We start from the raw sequence: 20,922 nt of genomic DNA on the forward strand, positions 1-20,922 counted from the left end.
AAACGTGAGCTGCATGCGCGGTTGCACCATCTTGTTGAAAATAACCGTTCAGTATTTCACTTAACACAAGTTCTCCCATGAATGGGTACAGAATATCACTGCAGTATCGTTGTGCGTTTATTGTTTCGTTGAAAAATATGGGACCCACAGTCCGACGTCTAGAAATTGCAATCCAAACTCCTATTTTCACAGAATGAAGTGGTTCCTCACGAATACACAATAGATTTGCAGTATTCCACGTACGAGAATTTTGTGAGTTCATGTACCCGGAGAAATGAAACCACGCCTCATCAGTGAAAAACGTTTCATTAAGATTATTCGTTCCATTTTGTTGAACGAAATTTTGAACCATTGACAATAATGCAGTCTCTTGCCATGATCAGTATTTTTCAGTTCTTGCACGACTGTCACTTTGTTTGGGAAAAGTTCTAATTTTTTCCTTACAGCTGTGTGGGCCGTTCCGACACTAACATCGATTTTCTGGGCGAGTTTTCTTACTGTCTTGTTCGGATTCATGGACATTTTATCGGAAATATCGAGTAGTTTATCCTCAGACAAAAAGCTAGGAAGACCACTTTTCGGTGCATCTGTCACTGAACCCGTACTTCGAAATATCTTAATTAAATCTCGCACATAATCGCGATGTGGGAGTGTTGTCTCCGGGGAAACTGAATTAAATGTTTGACGAACTGAAACTGCGTATTTACCGCCAGCTGTGAACACTTGTTCAACTAAAAACACACGGTCTTCATGGCTTAGCATTTTAAAAGTGACAAAAGCGAAATAAACGAACTCTATCTATCACTTGAGCCTTGTCCTGCAATTACGTAGGGTCAGTCATCGTTAATCGGATTTGACATGTTAATGGTAAAGGGGTGGCCGGATGCCCTTCCTGCCACCATCCCGTACCCCCGGGACGGAATTACTGTACCCCAACTGGCTGCATCGAGTGTAATCCATGGAATAGTGCGAATGTGTTCAGATGCCTGCGAGCCGTGTAACTGAGGCGGAACATGGGGACCAGCCCAGTATTCACCTAGCGGGATGTGGAAAACCGCCTAAAAACCACATCCAGGCTGGCCGGCACATCGGCCCTCCGCTGGACGGATTCGATCTGGGGCCGGCGCGCCTACCCGAGTACAGGAAGTAGCGAAAAACGAAATAAACGAACAAAGGAACGAAACTTAAACGTTCACGTCAACATGAAACGACACAGGCCAACGATACTACTGACGCTGGCTGAGACAAACGAAACAGTGGAATCCAGAATGAGATTTTCACTCTGCAGCGGAGTGTGCGCTGATACGAAACTTCCTGGCAGATTAAAACTGTGTGCCTGACCGAGACTCGAACTCGGGACCTTTGCCTTTCGCGGGCAAGTGCTCTACCACCTGAGGTACCGAAGCACGACTCACGGCCGGTACTCACAGCTTTACTTCTGCCAGTATCTCGTCTCCTACCTTCCAAACTTTACAGAAGCTCTCCTGCGCAGGAGAGCTTCTGTAAATCAATCAGACGGCACGCGCGGCCGTTTCAGTGATGGTGCGATTCAGTTCCTGAACCTGTCGCCGGGAGCTCTAATACCAGTTAAAACACAAAATACAGGCATCAGTGTAGGGAAAAGCAAAAACGTGGCTGGTTGAGACAAAATCTCCAATCTGGGTACAACAAAGATTCAAAACAACTTACAGGAAACCGCCAATAGACGTTAAGTTGACTAAGACACGCAAACATCCTTTCTTCCTTTCTAAATAGGGGTACAGTTGAATAGAAGAATGGCATCGTGAGACGTTCAACATCTTCAACAACAAAACAGTGTTTTCAGATGTGTCAACATTTACTGGCTCCTGGTGGAAAATTTTACCAACGTGCTACAATGGGACAAAAACAGACATAGTTTCAGTAGGTCATCAGGAAATGCGCGACGTAACATTGTTGCGCCGTTAGGTTAACCTAATGCACTAAGATGTAGCACAGGGCCGGCCACGTGGTGCCAGACCACACGTGCAGCGTGCGTGGGGCGCGTGCGCGCCAACGCCCGGCATGCCACTCGGCTTTACTCGGTCGTTCTCGTAAGTTCGGGAACAGCGGTCGGCACAACTCTCTTACCAGGGAACCTCCCCATCGCACCCCCCTCAGATTTAGTTATAAGTTGGCACAGTGGATAGGCCTTGAAAAACTGAACACAGATCAATCGAGAAAACAGGAAGAAGTTGTGTGGAACTATGAAAACAATAAGCAAAATTTACAAACTGAGTAGTCCATGTGCAAGATAGGCAACGTCTAGGATAACGTGAACTCACGAGCGCCGTGGTCCCGCGGTTTGCGTGAGCAGCTGCGGAACGAGAAATCCTTGGTTCAAGTCTTTCCTCAAGTGAGAAGTTTATTTATTTTTTTTTTTTTTTCAGACAATTATCAAAGTTCAGGCACTCACACATAATCAACTTCGCTCTCCAAAATTCCAGGACATGTTGAGATTTACTTGGACATATACAGGATTTGACGGTCTAAACACCAAAAAATTTGAAAACATTAAAAACATATGTTTTGACAGAGCACAGGGAAAGCTGTGCGACTGTGAAACTGTTGCATTCATTTGTTTTAGTTTATGTCAGAAACTATTATGTTTTCAGCACTTTTTTGGGAGTGATTATCACATCCACAAGAAAACCTAAATCGGGCGTAGAAGGATCGTTTTACCCATTCGCCAAGTGTACAAGTTAGGTGGGTCGACAACATATTCCTGTCATGTCACGCACATGCCGTCACCGGTGTCGTATAGAATATATCAGACGTGTCTTCCTGTGGAGGAATCGGTTGACCTATGACCTGGCGATCAAATGTTTTGGGTTCCCATTGGAGAGGCACGTCCTTTCGTCTACTAATCGCACGGTTTTGCGGTGCTGTTGCAAAACACTGACACTAAGCTTATTACAGTGGACAGAGACGTCAATGAACGAACGCACAGATCATAACTTTGCGAAAATAAAGAAAGTAAGCTTTTCAGTCGAGGGAAGACTTGAACCAAGGACCTCTCGTTCCGCAGCTGCTCACGCAAAGCACGGGACCACGGGACCACTTCTATCATGTTGCCTATCTTGCACAAGGAGTACTCAGTTTGTATATTTTGCTTATTTTTTTCATAGTTCCACACAACTTCTTCCTGTTTTCTCGATTGACCTGTGTTCAGTTTTTCAAGGCCTATCCATTATGCCAGCTTATAACTAAATCTGAGGGGGGTGCGATGGGGAGGTTCCCTTGTTAGTTTCGGCCGAATCGTGACGTCAGCGCCGTTTAACCTTCGCTATTTGATCTGGCATGAAGGACATTATAGATCTAGTGACTTTTTGCACAAAAAGAGGCAGTCTAACGACATTTCGTGGCATTACAGTACAATGCAGAAAGAATTTAAAGATTTAGTTGACAATGAAAGAGCAAGAAATTACAACGATTGACGGACGGTAATCATAATTCTATACATCAAGAAGCACTTTGTGCTAAATTTGCAGGCATGCAGCACGTGATGAAATTTGTGGTACCAAGAGTAAGATTTCTGAAATCCTGCACGTTATTCTATTGCCAGTTGCAACATTTTTCAATGGAAGCGAGCGGAGAGTATGGGTTCTGTATACATAGCTGCAAAAACTACGTTGTTCAAAAAAAATGGCATGCCTGGCACGATTATCATCTTTTCGCAGTTTCATATTAAATTTCCTGATGTATTCGTTTTTATTACCACCACCTATACCCTTTTAACTTAAAGGGGTAGTAATCGTAACTAAATCGAACATATTAATTTCATGTATGTAACTGGAAATGATGAAATATATTTAAATTAAATAAAATGAATGTAATAAGAATAAATAAAATGAATGAAATAAGAAAACGTGATAGCAGTGAGAATCTAACCCGAGCTGACTAACTGCCCATTCTCTGCTTTTGGCCATTGCAATACGTTAAGTATTGGTCATAGATGCCTTATACTCTGCTTGTAAATCTTCAGAAAGCGTTTTAGGTTTTCCTACAGGCAACTCAGGTGAAACATTATTGGAACTTGAAAGGGGCATCTACCTGCTTCTACTCACAAAGCTTGAGCCGAATTGGTGAGCTCCGTTCAAATGGTTCAAATGGCTGAGTACTATGGGACTCAACATCTGAGGTCATCAGTCCCCTAGAACTTAGAACTACTTAAACCTAACTAACCTAAGGACATCACACACATCCGTGCAATGAGGCAGGATTCGAACCTGCGACCGTAGCGGTCGCGCAGTCCTAGACTGAAGCGCGTAGAACCGTTCGGCCACACCGGCCAGCGGTGAGTTCCGTGCCACACCCTCATGATCATTGGTCGCCACTATCAATGTCCTGTTTTTTTTTGGGGGGGGGGCGGCATGGTAAATAGATGTAACGTCTGGAGACTGGTGCAGCAGCACGTAAAGGACAGCCTGAAGACCAGTGTGCGGTGGGCACTAATGTACGACAAAGACATCTGCTCATTCTTCATTTGTAAAACGTATGTTACTGATACGGTGTACTTGCAAATGCTTCAGAATTACGTTACACCTCGGTTCAATGAGATACAGCCAGATGTAACGTTTCAATTAGATGAAACACCACCTCGACGGGAAAAAATTGTCCAGGAGTCATTGCATCAAGAATTCCCGTTGGAATGAGTTGGAAGCTGGGAGCCATGAGAAAAAAGTAAATAAACTGTTTATTAACAACTTTCTTTGCGTGACCATCATCCGCAGCAAGCACAGAAATATTCGTTTTGTAAATAAAAACCGCCTTTACTTGCTGCAGTGTACTTTATTTCTTCCAGACGCGTTTCGCCTGTTACTTTAAGACTTCTTCAGTGGGATCTAGAAACATACACTTTTCTTTTGATATGTGATATTTGTAGCTTATAAAACAGTTCATTTCTCGTTTCTTACATAAATAAGTGATTATTTGCAGTACTTTGCATTTTTGGTTGGCATCTGTGTTTCCTCTTATCTGATCACATACAGGAGATTGCACTGTAACTTCACTTACAAAACGTAAGCATGTTTTCATCTTCTAAACTTTTTTCTTCACAATTTTGATATTGCTTTCCCTATGCTCATCGAAACTTACTGGCTTATAATTTTTTATTGGAACAGTGAAAATGTTGTTACAAATTTTCTACCAAATTTACAGTCTTCCCAGTTTTACATAATTTTAAGTTCTTTTCAGACATGTTAAGAACATTTCCGCCAATTTTTGTCACTGCACTCTGGGCATATTTGTATAGGAGTGAAGTGCCCATTATACAGATAGAACACGTCACGAAATTGGTGAAAAAATGCTGACTACAAACATATTTTGGTGACCTCAGGATCCTTGCGATGATTCTAGAACCCACTACGCCAGTTAAAACTACATTTAATTGTGAGATCGGATATTACGTGCATATTTTACTGGAATACGTACAGTAACTTTGAACCTCTGGATATTGGTAATTGATAATGACGTCGGAAAATGTTTCGAAGTTCCCCGAGAATATCAGCTTAAGAACATATGGTCAAAATATCGACGATCTGCCATGAGTAGAAATTATAGATGTCGCCTCGACCACAATTGGTATTTTTCGTGTCCAAAAATCGTATTTTTTTCGGAGTTTTCTCAGGAACTGCTGATGAACAAATGGTAGTTTTATAAGCCGCCCAAGGTCCACCCTAGACCACACCTAATGTAAAAGAACCAACCGATTTACTCAATTTCTCTGTGTTGGAGGAAAGTTGTATGTTTGAATTTTGGGCCTGTACTGTGGCATGGCTACAGTTGCTTGTTCTTCCGACAAGTATACAAACGGCCGTCGGGACAAGGGCTGTTCAAAACACTTGACCCCTTTTCCTGTGATCAGTAGAACCCAAGATACGAACTCCAAAAAAAAAAAAAACGCATTTGGACGTTCAGCTTTTTGCAACATATTGTAATGTGCTCAGTCTTTTTATAATAGATAGAGATTTATCCATTACCCTGTGCAGTTAAAGCATTTGAAAGGCAGAGGCTGCTACGTTCCTTTTTATTGCGGAAACCATTTAATGAGGAGAGCGTAGTATTGAAAGAGTTTAGATCTCTGACTCGTCTGAGTGCTTCGTTTTAATTTGCTGAGCTGTAGTCAGTGAGATGCGCAGTACTCACACGTCAGACAGCTGTCCGAACACCAGCAGGCCCACGGCTTGCCCCAGGCTGGACAGCGATAGCGCGATGGAGGCTTTGATGGCGTCGTTGCACACCCAGTTGTGCTGGGAGACCGCAGTCTGCGTGTACCACGTGCGGTCGTACTCCCAGCCGAATTGACACTCTGTCCAACAAATGTGTAGTGCCAGATTACTTTCCTAAAGTTTTCTCACAGCATATTTTACTCATTAACAAAATACACATTAACAATAACAATAAAACGTAAATTGAAGTTTTTATAGAAAGATTCACTTATTATATGGTCCAGTCACACTGTAAGGTGGCAGAATAAATGGTCAGATGTGCACCTTACGTGAGACCTTTACACATTGCAACGAGAAGGTGAAGATGACCCCTAATGTAATTCGGCGGTTATGAGAACATTTGTATGTAATGCAAAAAGGGATAACAGCCAATTGACGGTAATTAACACACCGTTCCTATACAATGCATGTCTTTGAGCGGAAAGTGGAACAGGGAACGAGAGTCGCTTTTAGTTTTGAAAAGCCAGGCCCACAACGGTGTAGCGAAGCCACCCTGTGGGAGTTACGACAGAAACCACTTAAAAGGGGTGGCAGGACCAAGGGCAGCGACCCCAGGCCAAGTGATTCAGGCCAAGTGATTCAGGCCAGAGGACCGCGTGTAGTGGCGTCACAAGAAACAGAGAAAAAGCTTTAGAAAGCTGCGTTTCGGAGTTCCAACGGGATACGAACAAAAGCAAGTTACGCATTTTCGTCCAGCGAGTGCGACACACGGAAAGGTCAATGTACTTTGGCGTCTATAACGGGCACAAAACGTCCAATTGGCGGAAACGCACTAGGAAGGAAAAAAAATACTGAAGTTTCGATGCAGTTTGATAGAAGGGACATTGCGATTGGTAGACACAGTTTCTATAAAATAAGAGGAACGCTCCTATTGGCCAAAAAACGCCGTGACGTGAAAAAGGAATCCAAGAGGAGGGGGGCACTTCTGCAATGAGTAGGAAAAGAGGGAAATTTTCAGGGATTCTTCTCTGAATTGGCGTCGTGCAGAACGGAGCGCCCGCATCTCGTGGTCGTGCGGTAGCGTTCTCGCTTCCCGCGCCCGGGTTCCCGGGTTCGATTCCCGGCGGGGTCAGGGATTTTCTCTGCCTCGTGATGGCTGGGTGTTGTGTGCTGTCCTTAGGTTAGTTAGGTTTAAGTAGTTCTAAGTTCTAGGGGACTGATGACCATAGATGTTAAGTCCCATAGTGCTCAGAGCCATTTGAACCATTTTGTTGGTTCACCAGGTTGCGTCTACTGTAAACTCGAGCGGCCTTGAGTAATCTTGCGCTCAAATTTGTCACTTGACTAACCATCCACTGTAGACTTGATTGTCATCCTAAATAGTACCGAACTTTGAACCGGAATCGGACGATTTTCGTAGTACTGGCTAAAATCATAACGTATCTGTAAGAGCAATTTTTTAAAGAAACTTCCAATTAAACTTTCATATTATTGCGCTTAGGATTAATGTTCTTCCAGAGAGTTAATATTTTACATTGTTGTGTATAAAATTATTTCACTTTTTGATGTTGGCAACATGCGTTATCTATTGTGCTGTTTTTATGTTGGCGAGCTGAAAACTGTGTAAAAGCTGTAATTTTGTGAGAAATATTGCGACATTAAACTTGTCATTTCACCTTACAGAGTTGTTCTCAATTCTAGGATTAGCAGAAACAAACTTCACCTTACAACATTAATGTGACCACCGCCTTTGTTCGAAGTCAATGTGCAATAACCACTCACAGACGGCACGGGCACCACTTGCAATGGAGGGTATACAAAGCGTGGGGCGTTGGGGGACGTGAAAAACAGTCCGGTCGTTGTCGTAATGCGGAAATTGAGAAAATCAAATGGTTCAATTGGTTCTAATGGCTCTGAGCACTATGCGACTTAACATCTGAGGTCATCAGTCCCGTAGAACTGAGAACTGCTTAAACCTAACTAACCTAAGGACATCACACACATCCATGCCCGAGGCAAGATTCGAAACTGCGAACGTAGCGGTCTCGCGGTTCCAGAGTGAAGCGCCCAGAACCGCTCGGCCACACCGGCCGGCGGAAATGGAGAGACTTATCTGACGTCCGAAGGGGCATAATCAATGTTTTTCAGGCCAGCGTTTCTCAAATGGCTTTGTTTTGAAACTGTTCGCGTGCTGTCGCGGTTGAAATATACTGTGTGTGGCAAGATGGTGCTATGCAGAACCAGCGCCGAGGCAGATCATAGATGACAGGAGTGAACGGCGACTGTGGAGACGTGTACGGGATAATATACGTGCGACTGTTGAGTAGCCGACCACCTAGATGAACCAAGGGGCTACCATCTCCTGAACGACCGTCCAGCGAACGTTGCTGTGCATGAGCCTTCGCAACAGGCACTTGGTTCACGCACCCACGCCGACTGCTGGTCAATGGCGACGAACGAATTTGCACGCCCGTACCACAACTGGACGTCCAGAGGGTAGCGACAGGCGGCCTTTGCAGATGAATAACCTCACTTCCTCCATCGGACAGATCTCCAGTGGACTGTCGGAAGAGTCCAGGCAGGAGGAGGGAGCGTTATGGTCTGAGGAATGTTTTCGCGGCACTCCCTGAATGATCTCGTCATTCTGGAAGGCACAATAAATCAACATAAGTATTCACCTATTCTTGGTGACCATGTCCACCCCTGCATCCAGGTTTTTGTTTTCTCCTCGGCACGATGGTGTCTACCAGAAGCATAATGCAATGTGTCACACCACTCGCAGTGTGCGTGCATGGTTCGAAGAGCACCAGGATAGGTTAACCGTACTCCTTTGTCCACCAAACTTCCCGGATTTAAACGCAGCCGAGAGTCTGTGTGGCCAACGGCCTTTCTGCTGTGGTAACACCGGTTCCCGTCAGATCACCGAAGTTAAGCGCTGTCAGGCTGGGTTAGCACTTGGATGGGTGACCATTCGGTCGGCCGAGCGCTGTTGGCAAGCGGGGTGCACTCAGCCCTTGTGAGGCAAACTGAGGAGCTACTTGATTGAGAAGTCTCGGAAAATGAGATACGGCCGGGAGAGCGGTGTGCTGACCACATGCCACTCCATATCCGCATCCAGTGATGCCTGTGGGCTGAGGATGCTGGCCGGTAGGTACCGTTGGGCCTTCATGGCCTGTTGGGGGGAGTTTAGTTTTAGTTTTAGAGAGTCTGTGTGACCACCTCGATCAGGTTGTACGTGCCGTGGACCCTCAACCGAGAAACCTATCGCAGCTGGCCATGTCACAGGAGTCGGCAAGGCCCCACATACTGTTGACACCTTCCAGAACCTCATTGACTCTCTTCTTGCACGTCTCGCTGCAGTTCGAGCTTCAAAACGTGGTTATTGAGGCTTTTGACGTGTGGTCACATTAATGTAATTTGAAAGTGTAGAATAGTGAAATAAACCAAACTGAGGTGGCTGTGGCAGGTGGCACAGATCATATTGGTCCCATATTTTTAGATTTCCAGAAGGCTTTACCGTTGTATAAGACAAGATACGAGTGTGAGTCAAATGAAAACCTTAAATATATTTTGAAATACTATTTATTGTGCAGAAGTTGCACAAAGCTGTATCACTTTTCAACATAATCTCCCCCACGCTCAATGCAAGTCCTCCAGCGCTTACAAAGTGCATAATAAATTCCTTAAGAAAAAAATTCTTTTCGTAATCCGCGCAACCACTCATGCACCGCGTGGCGTACCTCTTCATCAGAACTGAACTTCTTTCCTCCCATTGCGTCTTTGAGTAGTCCAAACATATGGAAATCACTTGGGGCAAGGTCTGGTGAGTATGGTGGATGAGAAAGACACTCAAAATGCAAGTCTGTGATTGTTGCAACTGTTGTACGGGCGGTGTGGGGCCTTGCATTGTCATGCTGCAAAAGGACACCTGCTGACAGCAATCGACGTCGCTTTGATTTGATTGTAGGGCGCAGATGATTTTTTAGGAGATCTGTATATGATGCACTGGTGACAGTGGTCCCTCTAGGCATGTAATGCTCCAAAATGACGCCTTTTTCATCCCAAAAGAGAGTGAGAATAACTTTCTCTGCTGATGGATCTGTTCGAAACTTCTTTGGTTTTGGTGATGAAGAATGGTGCCATTCCTTGCTCGCTCTCTTCGATTCCGGTTGGTGGAAGTGCACCCTGTTTCGTCCCCAGTAACGATTCTTGCAAGGAAGCCATCACCTTCTCGTTCAAAGCGAAGAAGAAGTTCTTCACAAGTATCAACGCGTCGTTCTCTCATTTCAGGAGTCAGCTGCCGTGGCACCCATCTTGCAGACACTTTGTGAAACTAGAGCACATAATGCACAATGTGGTGTGCTGAGCCATGACTAATCTGTAAACATGCTGCAATGTCATTCAGTGTCACTCGGCGGTTTTCCTTCACTATGGATTCAACTGCTGCAGTGTTTTTGTGGAGTCACAATTCGTTGTGCCTGACCTGGACGAGGGGCATCTTCCACTGAAGTCACGCCATTTGCGAACTTCCTACTCCATTCGTAGACATGCTGCTGTGACAAACATGCATCACCGTACTAAACCTTCATTCATAGATGAATTTCAATAGGTTTCACACCTTCACTACGCAAAAACCGAATAACAGAACGCTGTTCTTCCCTGGTGCAAGTCGCAAGTGGGGAGGCCATCTTTATCCTGATACTGCGGCGGTATGTGGGCATCTACACTATGCTGCCACCTACGGCCATTCTGCTCGCTGTTTGTAGCACGCTTACCAACCTACAGGAGAACGGTGCGAAACTTCGATTTGCTATTACAAATTTAAGGTTTTCATTTGACTCACCCTCGTATCTATATGGTGCAAAAAGTGGCAGTTGACGCTAAATCATGAAAAGAGAAGTAATCCATAGGAGCACTAAAAAGAAGCCGCTAAATCTCAGTTTCACGATAAATCACACAAACCTAAAGGTTGCAAACTCAGCTAAATAGTTAGGAATTATAGTTACGAATAACTTATATTTGAAAGATCACATGCATAAAGTTGTGGAAAAAGCAAACCAAAGACTGAGATTTATTGGTAGAACACTTAGAAAATGTAACAGGTCTACTAAAGGGTCTGCTACACTACGCTTGTTTGCCCTCTTCTAGAATATTGCTGTGTTGTGTGGGATCCGCATCAGATGAGATTGGCGGAGGACATCGAAAAAGTTCAGAGAAGGGCACCTCGTTTTATACTATCGAAAAATAGGAGAGAGAGTGGCACGGATGTGATACATCAACTGGGGTTGAAACAAAAGTGTTTTTCGCTGCAATAGGATCTTCTCATGAAATTTCAGTCACCAACTTTCTCCTCAGAGAGTGAAAATATTTTTTTGACGCCCACCTACATAGGGAGAAATGATCATAATAAAATGGGAGAAATCGGAGCTCGCACAGAAATATTTAAGTGTTGGTTTTTCCCGCGCGCTGTTCGAGAGTGGAACGGTAGGGAAGTAGCTTAAAGGTGGTTCGATGAACACTCTGCCAGAAACTCAACTGTGAATAGCCGAGTGATCATGTAGACGTGGATGTAAATGTGCTGTACATTTGATTTCCACTACTGCCATTGGTTCTTGAATATATCGACATTAAACGGTGTGCTGATTAATCCATTTCGGAGCAGAATTTCTAGCGCTACCAGGCTGAACATTTGGCAATATCTTGGAATTTGAAATACCTGATGTACCCATTACAACATCGAATTCAACACGGTACAGTAAAAACCGCTAGGAACTTAATAACAGAGGTAAGTGAGACTTACCTACACAGATGGTTCAAAATACAAATTACTAACAGGTTACGTATATACGGGATGGTCAGTAACAGTCTGAAAAGTTTGTAAAGATTTTGCAGGGTAGGCTGCGCTGAGAAATAATCGTTAGCAAAAAAATTCGATACACTCGACAGTTTTCAATTTATTTGGCACGCGCTCAAATTCAAGCACTTCACGCACTAAAATACCATAATTTACAAACATCTGTGGGTCCGTGAGTTACCACTTGTTAAACGCTCATCACCAGTTAAAATGTGCCTTTTTCTTATGTGATAAATTTAAGCTAGGTGAGCGAAAGCTGTGCTTGCTCGGTTTCAGGAAACCAGACGCAGAACAAATTAAGTGACAGTGTCTATGGTAGTCTGCGCGCGCGACGATCTGATTGGCTAACTCCAGTGCTAAATACACTCCTGGAAATTGAAATAAGAACACCGTGAATTCATTGTCCCAGGAAGGGGAAACTTTATTGGCACATTCCTGGGGTCAGATACATCACATGATCACACTGACAGAACCACAGGCACATAGACACAGGCAACAGAGCATGCACAATGTCGGCACTAGTACAGTGTATATCCACCTTTCGCAGCAATGCAGGCTGCTATTCTCCCATGGAGACGATCGCAGAGATGCTGGATGTAGTCCTGTGGAACGGCTTGCCATGCCATTTCCACCTGGCGCCTCAGTTGGACCAGAGTTCGTGCTGGACGTGCAGACCGCGTGAGACGACGCTTCATCCAGTCCCAAACATGCTCAATGGGGGACAGATCCGGAGATCTTGCTGGCCAGGGTAGTTGACTTACACCTTCTAGAGCACGTTGGGTGGCACGGGATACATGCGGACGTGCATTGTCCTGTTGGAACAGCAAGTTCCCTTGCCGGTCTAGGAATGGTAGAACGATGGGTTCGATGACGGTTTGGATGTACCGTGCACTATTCAGTGTCCCCTCGACGATCACCAGTGGTGTACGGCCAGTGTAGGAGATCGCTCCCCACACCATGATGCCGGGTGTTGGCCCTGTGTGCCTCGGTCGTATGCAGTCCTGATTGTGGCGCTCACCTGCACGGCGCCAAACACGCATACGACCATCATTGGCACCAAGGCAGAAGCGACTCTCATCGCTGAAGACGACACGTCTCCATTCGTCCCTCCATTCACGCCTGTCGCGACACCACTGGAGGCGGGCTGCACGATGTTGGGGCGTGAGCGGAAGACGGCCTAACGGTGTGCGGGACCGTAGCCCAGCTTCATGGAGACGGTTGCGAATGGTCCTCGCCGATACCCCAGGAGCAACAGTGTCCCTAATTTGCTGGGAAGTGGCGGTGCGGTCCCCTACGGCACTGCGTAGGATCCTACGGTCTTGGCGTGCATCCGTGCGTCGCTGCGGTCCGGTCCCAGGTCGACGGGCACGTGCACCTTCCGCCGACCACTGGCGACAACATCGATGTACTGTGGAGACCTCACGCCCCACGTGTTGAGCAATTCGGCGGTACGTCCACCCGGCCTCCCGCATGCCCACTATATGCCCTCGCTCAAAGTCCGTCAACTGCACATACGGTTCACGTCCGCGCTGTCGCGGCATGCTACCAGTGTTAAAGACTGCGATGGAGCTCCGTATGCCACGGCAAACTGGCTGACACTGACGGCGGCGGTGCACAAATGCTGCGCAGCTAGCGCCATTCGACGGCCAACACCGCGGTTCCTGGTGTTTCCGCTGTGCCGTGGGTGTGATCATTGCTTGTACAGCCCTCTCGCAGTGTCCAGAGCAAGTATGGTGGGTCTGACACACCGGTGTCAATGTGTTCTTTTTTCCATTTCCAGGAGTGTAGCTCGGAAACGGTTCAACGAATCGAATTTTTTCCTTAACAATCATTTCTCAGTACAACTTCCCCTGAAACACCCTTACAGAGTGTTCCTGACCACCATATAAGGGCATTAAAACGTTGCATGCTGGGCTACACAAGCTGCTCCAGGAGCCGTCTGTATTAACAGCAAAACTGATTAAAATAATCGCAGTTCTTATACGTGCACGACTGGAAACAGAAGGCGCACCATCTTTGTATTACTGGACATCCGTTCCGTCTTGGAATTACTATATAACCACTCTAAACAATCTGAAATTAATCTCATGCGAAATGTAAACTATAATCTGATCCGGGTATCAACCCGCAGTATGTTCGTTTTACCAAAGCGTAGTCCCATACTTTGATTTTTGCAGCTTCTCTTCCGAAGTACCACAGATGCTCTTCTTGCTATCCAAGGGTTATGTGTGACGCTATTTCACTTGGGCTGACTCGTACCTGGTATCGTCTTGAAGCTGAATCTTGTCTTGTCAAATATAATTCCAGTTCACGTTACGACACCTTTTCAGATAAGCTGTTTAGTACCATATAATCCACTGCCCCTAACTATAGCAAAATACTATTATTTTCCAATAGTCCTCCCTCTCCATCTGTGATATCTGCCTATAGTTCACACCCGATAACGACATGCTTAAAAGTTCCTGTCAGCTCACAAACGCAAATGTTACTTTCCCTTCTATTTAATGGAGGTGAGATGTGGACCATGCCCACTTACAAAAAGTAAAAAACCTCTTAACGGGTAAATTTCGTCCATTAACAACCTTTCCTCAAAATCGGGAAATATTTAATAGACTCATTTCCCAGTAGCACTGCTTCTCCAGGCTCCTCGCCACTCTAATGATAGCTTATTCATTATTTCGAACATGTTGTCTGCCTACTCTCCTGCGATGGCTTTAGATTTCTTTTACCTCTTTCTTTATTCAGTTCATCGGACCCCTGTAGCGTATGATGTAATCATTTTTCCAGACCCCAATAATAAAACAAAGAGCTTCTGTTGGTATTGTTCGAGATGTTCGAGCTAATCTTATCGCTATACTTCACTGTGCTCTTCAGATTGCCAGGGCAAATAGCGCGGTTCTCAATCTGTGAGCCCATACGTTTGCTCCATATCACATGACGTCTGTTAAAATACGTTCCAGTAAGTTCATATGATTTGAAAAGACAGTTTAAATTTATTCTGCGTACATTGATAATCTTTTCCATAACTAAGACGGCATGGTAACTAATCTGTTTTAACATGGGCTCGAAAATTTTACAGTTCATCAAGAATGATTACTAATTTTTTGGTAGGAGTTCTTGTCAGCGATAAGAGTCCTTTTGTCAATATATGAACCGTTTTTTGTACAGCCACTTTTAGTTTATTTAGCTGACACCAATCATACTGGGTGATTCAGCTGTCCCATCTGATGTCCCTTTATGCAATCCACAACGTTGTATCTGGCCTTCAAAGACCATGCGAGAGATTTCCATATTTTCTCGCTCGCTACGCGCAAACTATTAGTCGTACAGAAAAAATGAACAGGACCTTTCCGTAGAAAATTTAATGTAATTAAATTTTGTAGATGGACACGTTTTCGCTGGAGGCGACAGTTTTCGAGTCATTCAAGAAAAACGTACAAACGGTGACCTACAGACGCACCTCCATCCTCACATTCGTCAGCGGTCAGAATTTCTATCATGTTGCTCCTGGCTGGTTCAAATGGCTCTGAGCACTATGGGACTCAACTGCTGAGGTCATTAGTCCCCTAGAACTTAGAACCAGTTCAACCTAACTAACCTAAGGACATCACACATATCCATGCTCGAGGCAGGATTCGAACCTGCGACCGTAGCGGTCTCGCGGTTCCAGACTGCAGCGCCAGAACCGCGCGGCCACTTCGGCCGGCTGTTGCTCCTGGCATTGCCTCCTACCACAGGATTAAAATTTCCGACTACATAAAACTACACCACTGGCCATTAAAATTGCTACACCAAGAATAAATGAAGATGATAAAGGGCTATTCGTTGGACAAATACACTCCTGGAAATTGAAATAAGAACACCGTGAATTCATTGTCCCAGGAAGGGGAAACTTTATTGACACATTCCTGGGGTCAGATACATCACATGATCACACTGACAGAACCACAGGCACATAGACACAGGCAACAGAGCATGCACAATGTCGGCACTAGTACAGTGTATATCCACCTTTCGCAGCAATGCAGGCTGCTATTCTCCCATGGAGACGATCGTAGAGATGCTGGATGTAGTCCTGTGGAACGGCTTGCCATGCCATTTCCTCCTGGCGCCTCAGTTGGACCAGCGTTCGTGCTGGACGTGCAGACCGCGTGAGACGACGCTTCATCCAGTCCCAAACATGCTCAATGGGGGACAGATCCGGAGATCTTGCTGGCCAGGGTAGTTGACGTACACCTTCTAGAGCACGTTGGGTGGCACGGGATACATGCGGACGTGCATTGTCCTGTTGGAACAGCAAGTTCCCTTGCCGGTCTAGGAATGGTAGAACGATGGGTTCGATGACGGTTTGGATGTACCGTGCACTATTCAGTGTCCCCTCGACGATCACCAGTGGTGTACGGCCAGTGTAGGAGATCGCTCCCCACACGATGATGCCGGGTGTTGGCCCTGTGTGCCTCGGTCGTATGCAGTCCTGATTGTGGCGCTCACCTGCACGGCGCCAAACACGCATAAGACCATCATTGGCACCAAGGCAGAAGCGACTCTCATCGCTGAAGACGACACGTCTCCATTCGTCCCTCCATTCACGCCTGTCGCGACACCACTGGAGGCGGGCTGCACGATGTTGGGGCGTGAGCGGAAGACGGCCTAACGGTGTGCGGGACCGTAGCCCAGCTTCATGGAGACGGTTGCGAATGGTCCTCGCCGATACCCCAGGAGCAACAGTGTCCCTAATTTGCTGGGAAGTGGCGGTGCGGTCCCCTACGGCACTGCGTAGGATCCTACGGTCTTGGCGTGCATCCGTGCGTCGCTGCGGTCCGGTCCCAGGTCGACGGGCACGTGCACCTTCCGCCGACCACTGGCGACAACATCGATGTACTGTGGAGACCTCAAGCCCCACGTGTTGAGCAATTCGGCGGTACGTCCACCCGGCCTCCCGCATGCCCACTATACGCCCTCGCTCAAAGTCCGTCAACTGCACATACGGTTCACGTCCACGCTGTCGCGGCATGCTACCAGTGTTAAAGACTGCGATGGAGCTCCGTATGCCACGGCAAACTGGCTGACACTGACGGCGGCGGTGCACAAATGCTGCGCAGCTAGCGCCATTCGACGGCCAACACCGCGGTTCCTGGTGTGTCCGCTGTGCCATGCGTGTGATCATTGCTTGTACAGCCCTCTCGCAGTGTCCGGAGCAAGTATGGTGGGTCTGACACACCGGTGTCAATGTGTTCTTTTTTCCATTTCCAGGAGTGTATATTATACTAGAACTGACATGTGATTACATTTTCACGCAATTTGGGTGCATAGATCCTGAGAAATCAGTACCCAGAACAACCATCACTGGCCGTAATAACGGCCTTGATGCGCCTGGGTATTGTGTCAAACAGAGCTTGGAAGGCGTGTACAGGTACAGTTGCCCATGCAGCTTCAACACGAAACCACAGTTCATCAAGCGTAGTGACGAGCCAGTTGCTCGGTCACCGTTGACCAGACGTTTTCAGTTGGTGAGAGATCTGGAGAATGTGCTGGCCAGGGCAGCAGTCGAACATTTCCTGTATCCAGAAATGCCCGTACAGGATCTGCAACATGCGGTCGTGCATTATCCTGCTGAAATGGTTTCGCAGGGATCGAATGAAGGGTAGAGCCACGGGTCATAACACATCTGAAATGCAACGACCACTGTTCAAAGTGCCGTCAATGTGAACAAGAGGTGACCGAGAAGTGTAACGAATGGCACCCCATTCCATAACGCCAGGTGATACGCCAGTATAGCGATGACGAATACTCGCTTCCAATGTACGTTCACCGCGATGTCGCCAAACACGGATGCGACCATCATGATGCTGTAAACAGAACCTGGATTCATCCGAAAAAATGGCGTTTTGCCATTCGTGCACCCAGGTTCGTCATTGAGTACACCATCGCAGGCGCTGGTGTCTGTGATGCAGCGTCAAGGGTAACCGAACGTCGTCGAACTGTTCGTGCAGATGGTTGTTGTCTTGCAAACGTCCCCATCTGTTGACTCAGGGATCGAGACGTGCGTGGCTGCACGATCCGTTACAGCCATGCAGATAAGATGCCTGTCATCTCGACTGCCAGTGATAGGAGGCCGTTGGGATCCAGCACGGCGTTCCGTATTACCCTCCTGAACCCGCCGATTCCATATTCTGCTAACAGTCATTGGATCTCGCCCAACGCGAGCAGCATTCTCGCGGTACGATAAACCGCAATCGCGGTAGGCTACAATCCGACCTTTATCAAAGTCGGAAACGTGGTGGTACGCATTTCTCCTCCTTACACGAGGCATCACAACAACGTTTCACCATGCAACGCCGCTCAACTGCTGTTTGTGTATGGGAAATCGGTTGGAGACTTTCCTCATGTCAGCACGTTGTAGGTGTCGCCACCGGCGCCAACCTTGTGTGAATGCTCTGAAAAGCTAATCATTTGCATGTGACTGCTTCTTCTTCCTGTCGGTTAAATTTCGCATCTGTAGCACGTCACCTTCGTGGTGTAACAATTTTAATGGTCAGTAATGTACTCCCGATATTCGACCTCCTTTGGTCTCTATTGACTGGGCTATTATTAGTTTAAACACGCCCACGAGAATAATCAAAGAAAAACGACTTTTGTAAACATTACGCTAAAACCAGTTACGTTGACAATTCGATCAAAACTTAACTGTTACATGCGCAGTAGTTTCGTAGTCAGAAGATATGACGAGTACAACTATGTAATTGTTTATTTTATGCTTTTAAAATCGCAAAATTGTTAGATAAAATTCACACAAAGGTCAATTTTACAAAATGTAAATACCCGACTAAGCCGGTGGTGTAAAGAGGCCAGTCCATGAAGACCAAAAAAGGTCGAATGTGGTAAATAATTTGTGCAGTCACAAATTTTTGTGCAGTTGTATAGGGGAGTGCCACGAGCAACATACCATAAGTAGTGATCTCTGAGTGCTACGAGTGGGAGTGGGGGTGCGTTTGAACGTCACTTTTGCACGTTATTCTTGAATAACTCGAAAACGGAGGCCTCTAGCGAAAGTGCATCCCAGTACAAAATTCAACTACAGTCAAATGGTTCAAATGGCTCTGAGCACTATGGGACTTAACTTCTGAGGTCATCAGTCCCCTAGAACTTAGAACTACTTAAACCTAACTAACCTAAGGACATCACACACATCCATGCCCGAGGCAGGATTCGAACCTGCGACCATAGTGGTCGCGCGGTTCCAGACTGTAGCGCCTAGAACCGCTCGGCCACTCTGGCCGGCTAACTACAGTAAATTTCCTACAAAAATGATTCGATATGACTGTAGGATAGTAGGATCTTTATCTTCCGCCTTTTAAGATTGGTATTTTCAGCTATTTTCCATGACACTGAAATTTTTCCTTGCTTCAAGCAATCGTTGATTTGATTTGATGTTATTTTATCTTCTAACGCCTCAAGCACCTCGGTCGATACGTTGTCAGGCCCTGCAGATATTCTTTTTTTTTTCAGCTGTATGATAGCTACTCTTATATCTTCCTGAGTGAGTGACATCGCTTCTGTACGATTATCGTAATCGTTATCCATCTCTCCCCGAAGTTATTTCTGATTACTATCTTCATCCTCGACCCTGCCGTTCGGTAAAAATTCTTGCATCAGCATATCAGCAGGCTGTTATCAGTCTTTGGTCATTTCTCCATTTTCCCTTCACAGAGTTAACAACATGTAAGGCTCCAATATTTCACTTATCATTATCGGGCACGGTACACCACAGGCATTTAGGGCCATTTCATTGCAAATGTTGTTTCTCCACCAATCACCTCTGGTTTTAATGACCTCTCCCTTGTACTCTAAACAACGATGGTCTCTAAACGAACCTATTCTTGTAGCTTTGGTAATTGCACTGATAATGGCACACTCTTTATGGACCTTGTACTCCACGCAGCCGTCAGTTCTATTATCTGCTGTCATACCATCTGCCTCCATTTCTATCAGCTTAAACTTGCTTTTCAGTAGTGAACAACCAGCCTTCTTAATGCTGTAGCGTTGAACCGTACATCCCTGTGCTTACACCGTCGAACAGATCATAAGTGATGGATTGTGATGTCCTTCAGCCAACAACCATTTTACAATATCAGAAACTACTTCATTCTTCACTAAAATTATATTCTACTCTATTCTGAAATTTGGACATGCTTACTGGCACATTGCATTCACTATTTGAGTCCATTAGGTGAGAATTCTTGACATTTGTAATGCCACTACACCAGAGGTTAGAGTGTGCGTTTACTTCCATCGTAATTACCCGCCGTCTTCTGTCTACTACCAAAACAGATCCATCCTTTGGATCAAAATAGTCCCCTAATCCTTCACTAAACTGAAAATAAGGTTTCGTTGTCTATTCTGTACACATACCAGTTGATTATAAATGAGTCACATGTTATCCACAAACCTGACCAAATCTTAGCAAACACAATTATAAATGTCATTGCATTTGGATCATCTAGTACTACGAGAGCGTGCTCAAAAGTAATTACTCCGAAATTTTTTATTTGGATACCATTAAAGCATTTTAAATAAAATAAACATTATTAACATTCTACATGTTTATTCTTTTTGTCTACATATTTGCAGCTCTCTGCCGCTCGAGGGCTCCGAATTCTAGCGTCTGACATAGCGGTGTGCAACGTAGCTATGTCAATGCGTGATAAACAGAGTGCTATAATCGAGATTCGCATTCGAAGAGTTCGCCCACACATGAAGCACCCACTCCTTCAGCATCACAGTGCAGACCAGACACGAGTGCATGGGCACGTGCAGCAATCCCACACCTTGGGTTCTCTGTCATCGGTCATCCATCATACATCCTCGACTTTTCCCCAC

The 20,922-nt window shown here is 45.7% G+C and overlaps 1 protein-coding gene and 1 pseudogene across 1 annotated transcript in view; one reads left to right on the top strand and one right to left on the bottom strand.

Annotated features, from left to right (window-relative positions):
• Window positions 1–20,922, bottom strand: part of LOC124777172 (solute carrier family 22 member 7-like) — a 205,318-nt gene that overhangs the window by 79,977 nt on the left and 104,419 nt on the right. Inside the window, exon 5 of the mRNA XM_047252481.1 lies at window positions 6,166–6,328. Within this exon, the coding sequence (XP_047108437.1) occupies window positions 6,166–6,328 (163 nt within the window). The remainder of the gene's footprint in view (window positions 1–6,165; window positions 6,329–20,922) is intronic.
• Window positions 9,066–9,183, top strand: LOC124778225 (annotated as a pseudogene).

The sequence above is a fragment of the Schistocerca piceifrons genome, chromosome 2 (assembly GCF_021461385.2).
Source record: "Schistocerca piceifrons isolate TAMUIC-IGC-003096 chromosome 2, iqSchPice1.1, whole genome shotgun sequence".
In the NCBI taxonomy this organism is placed as follows: domain Eukaryota; kingdom Metazoa; phylum Arthropoda; class Insecta; order Orthoptera; family Acrididae; genus Schistocerca; species Schistocerca piceifrons.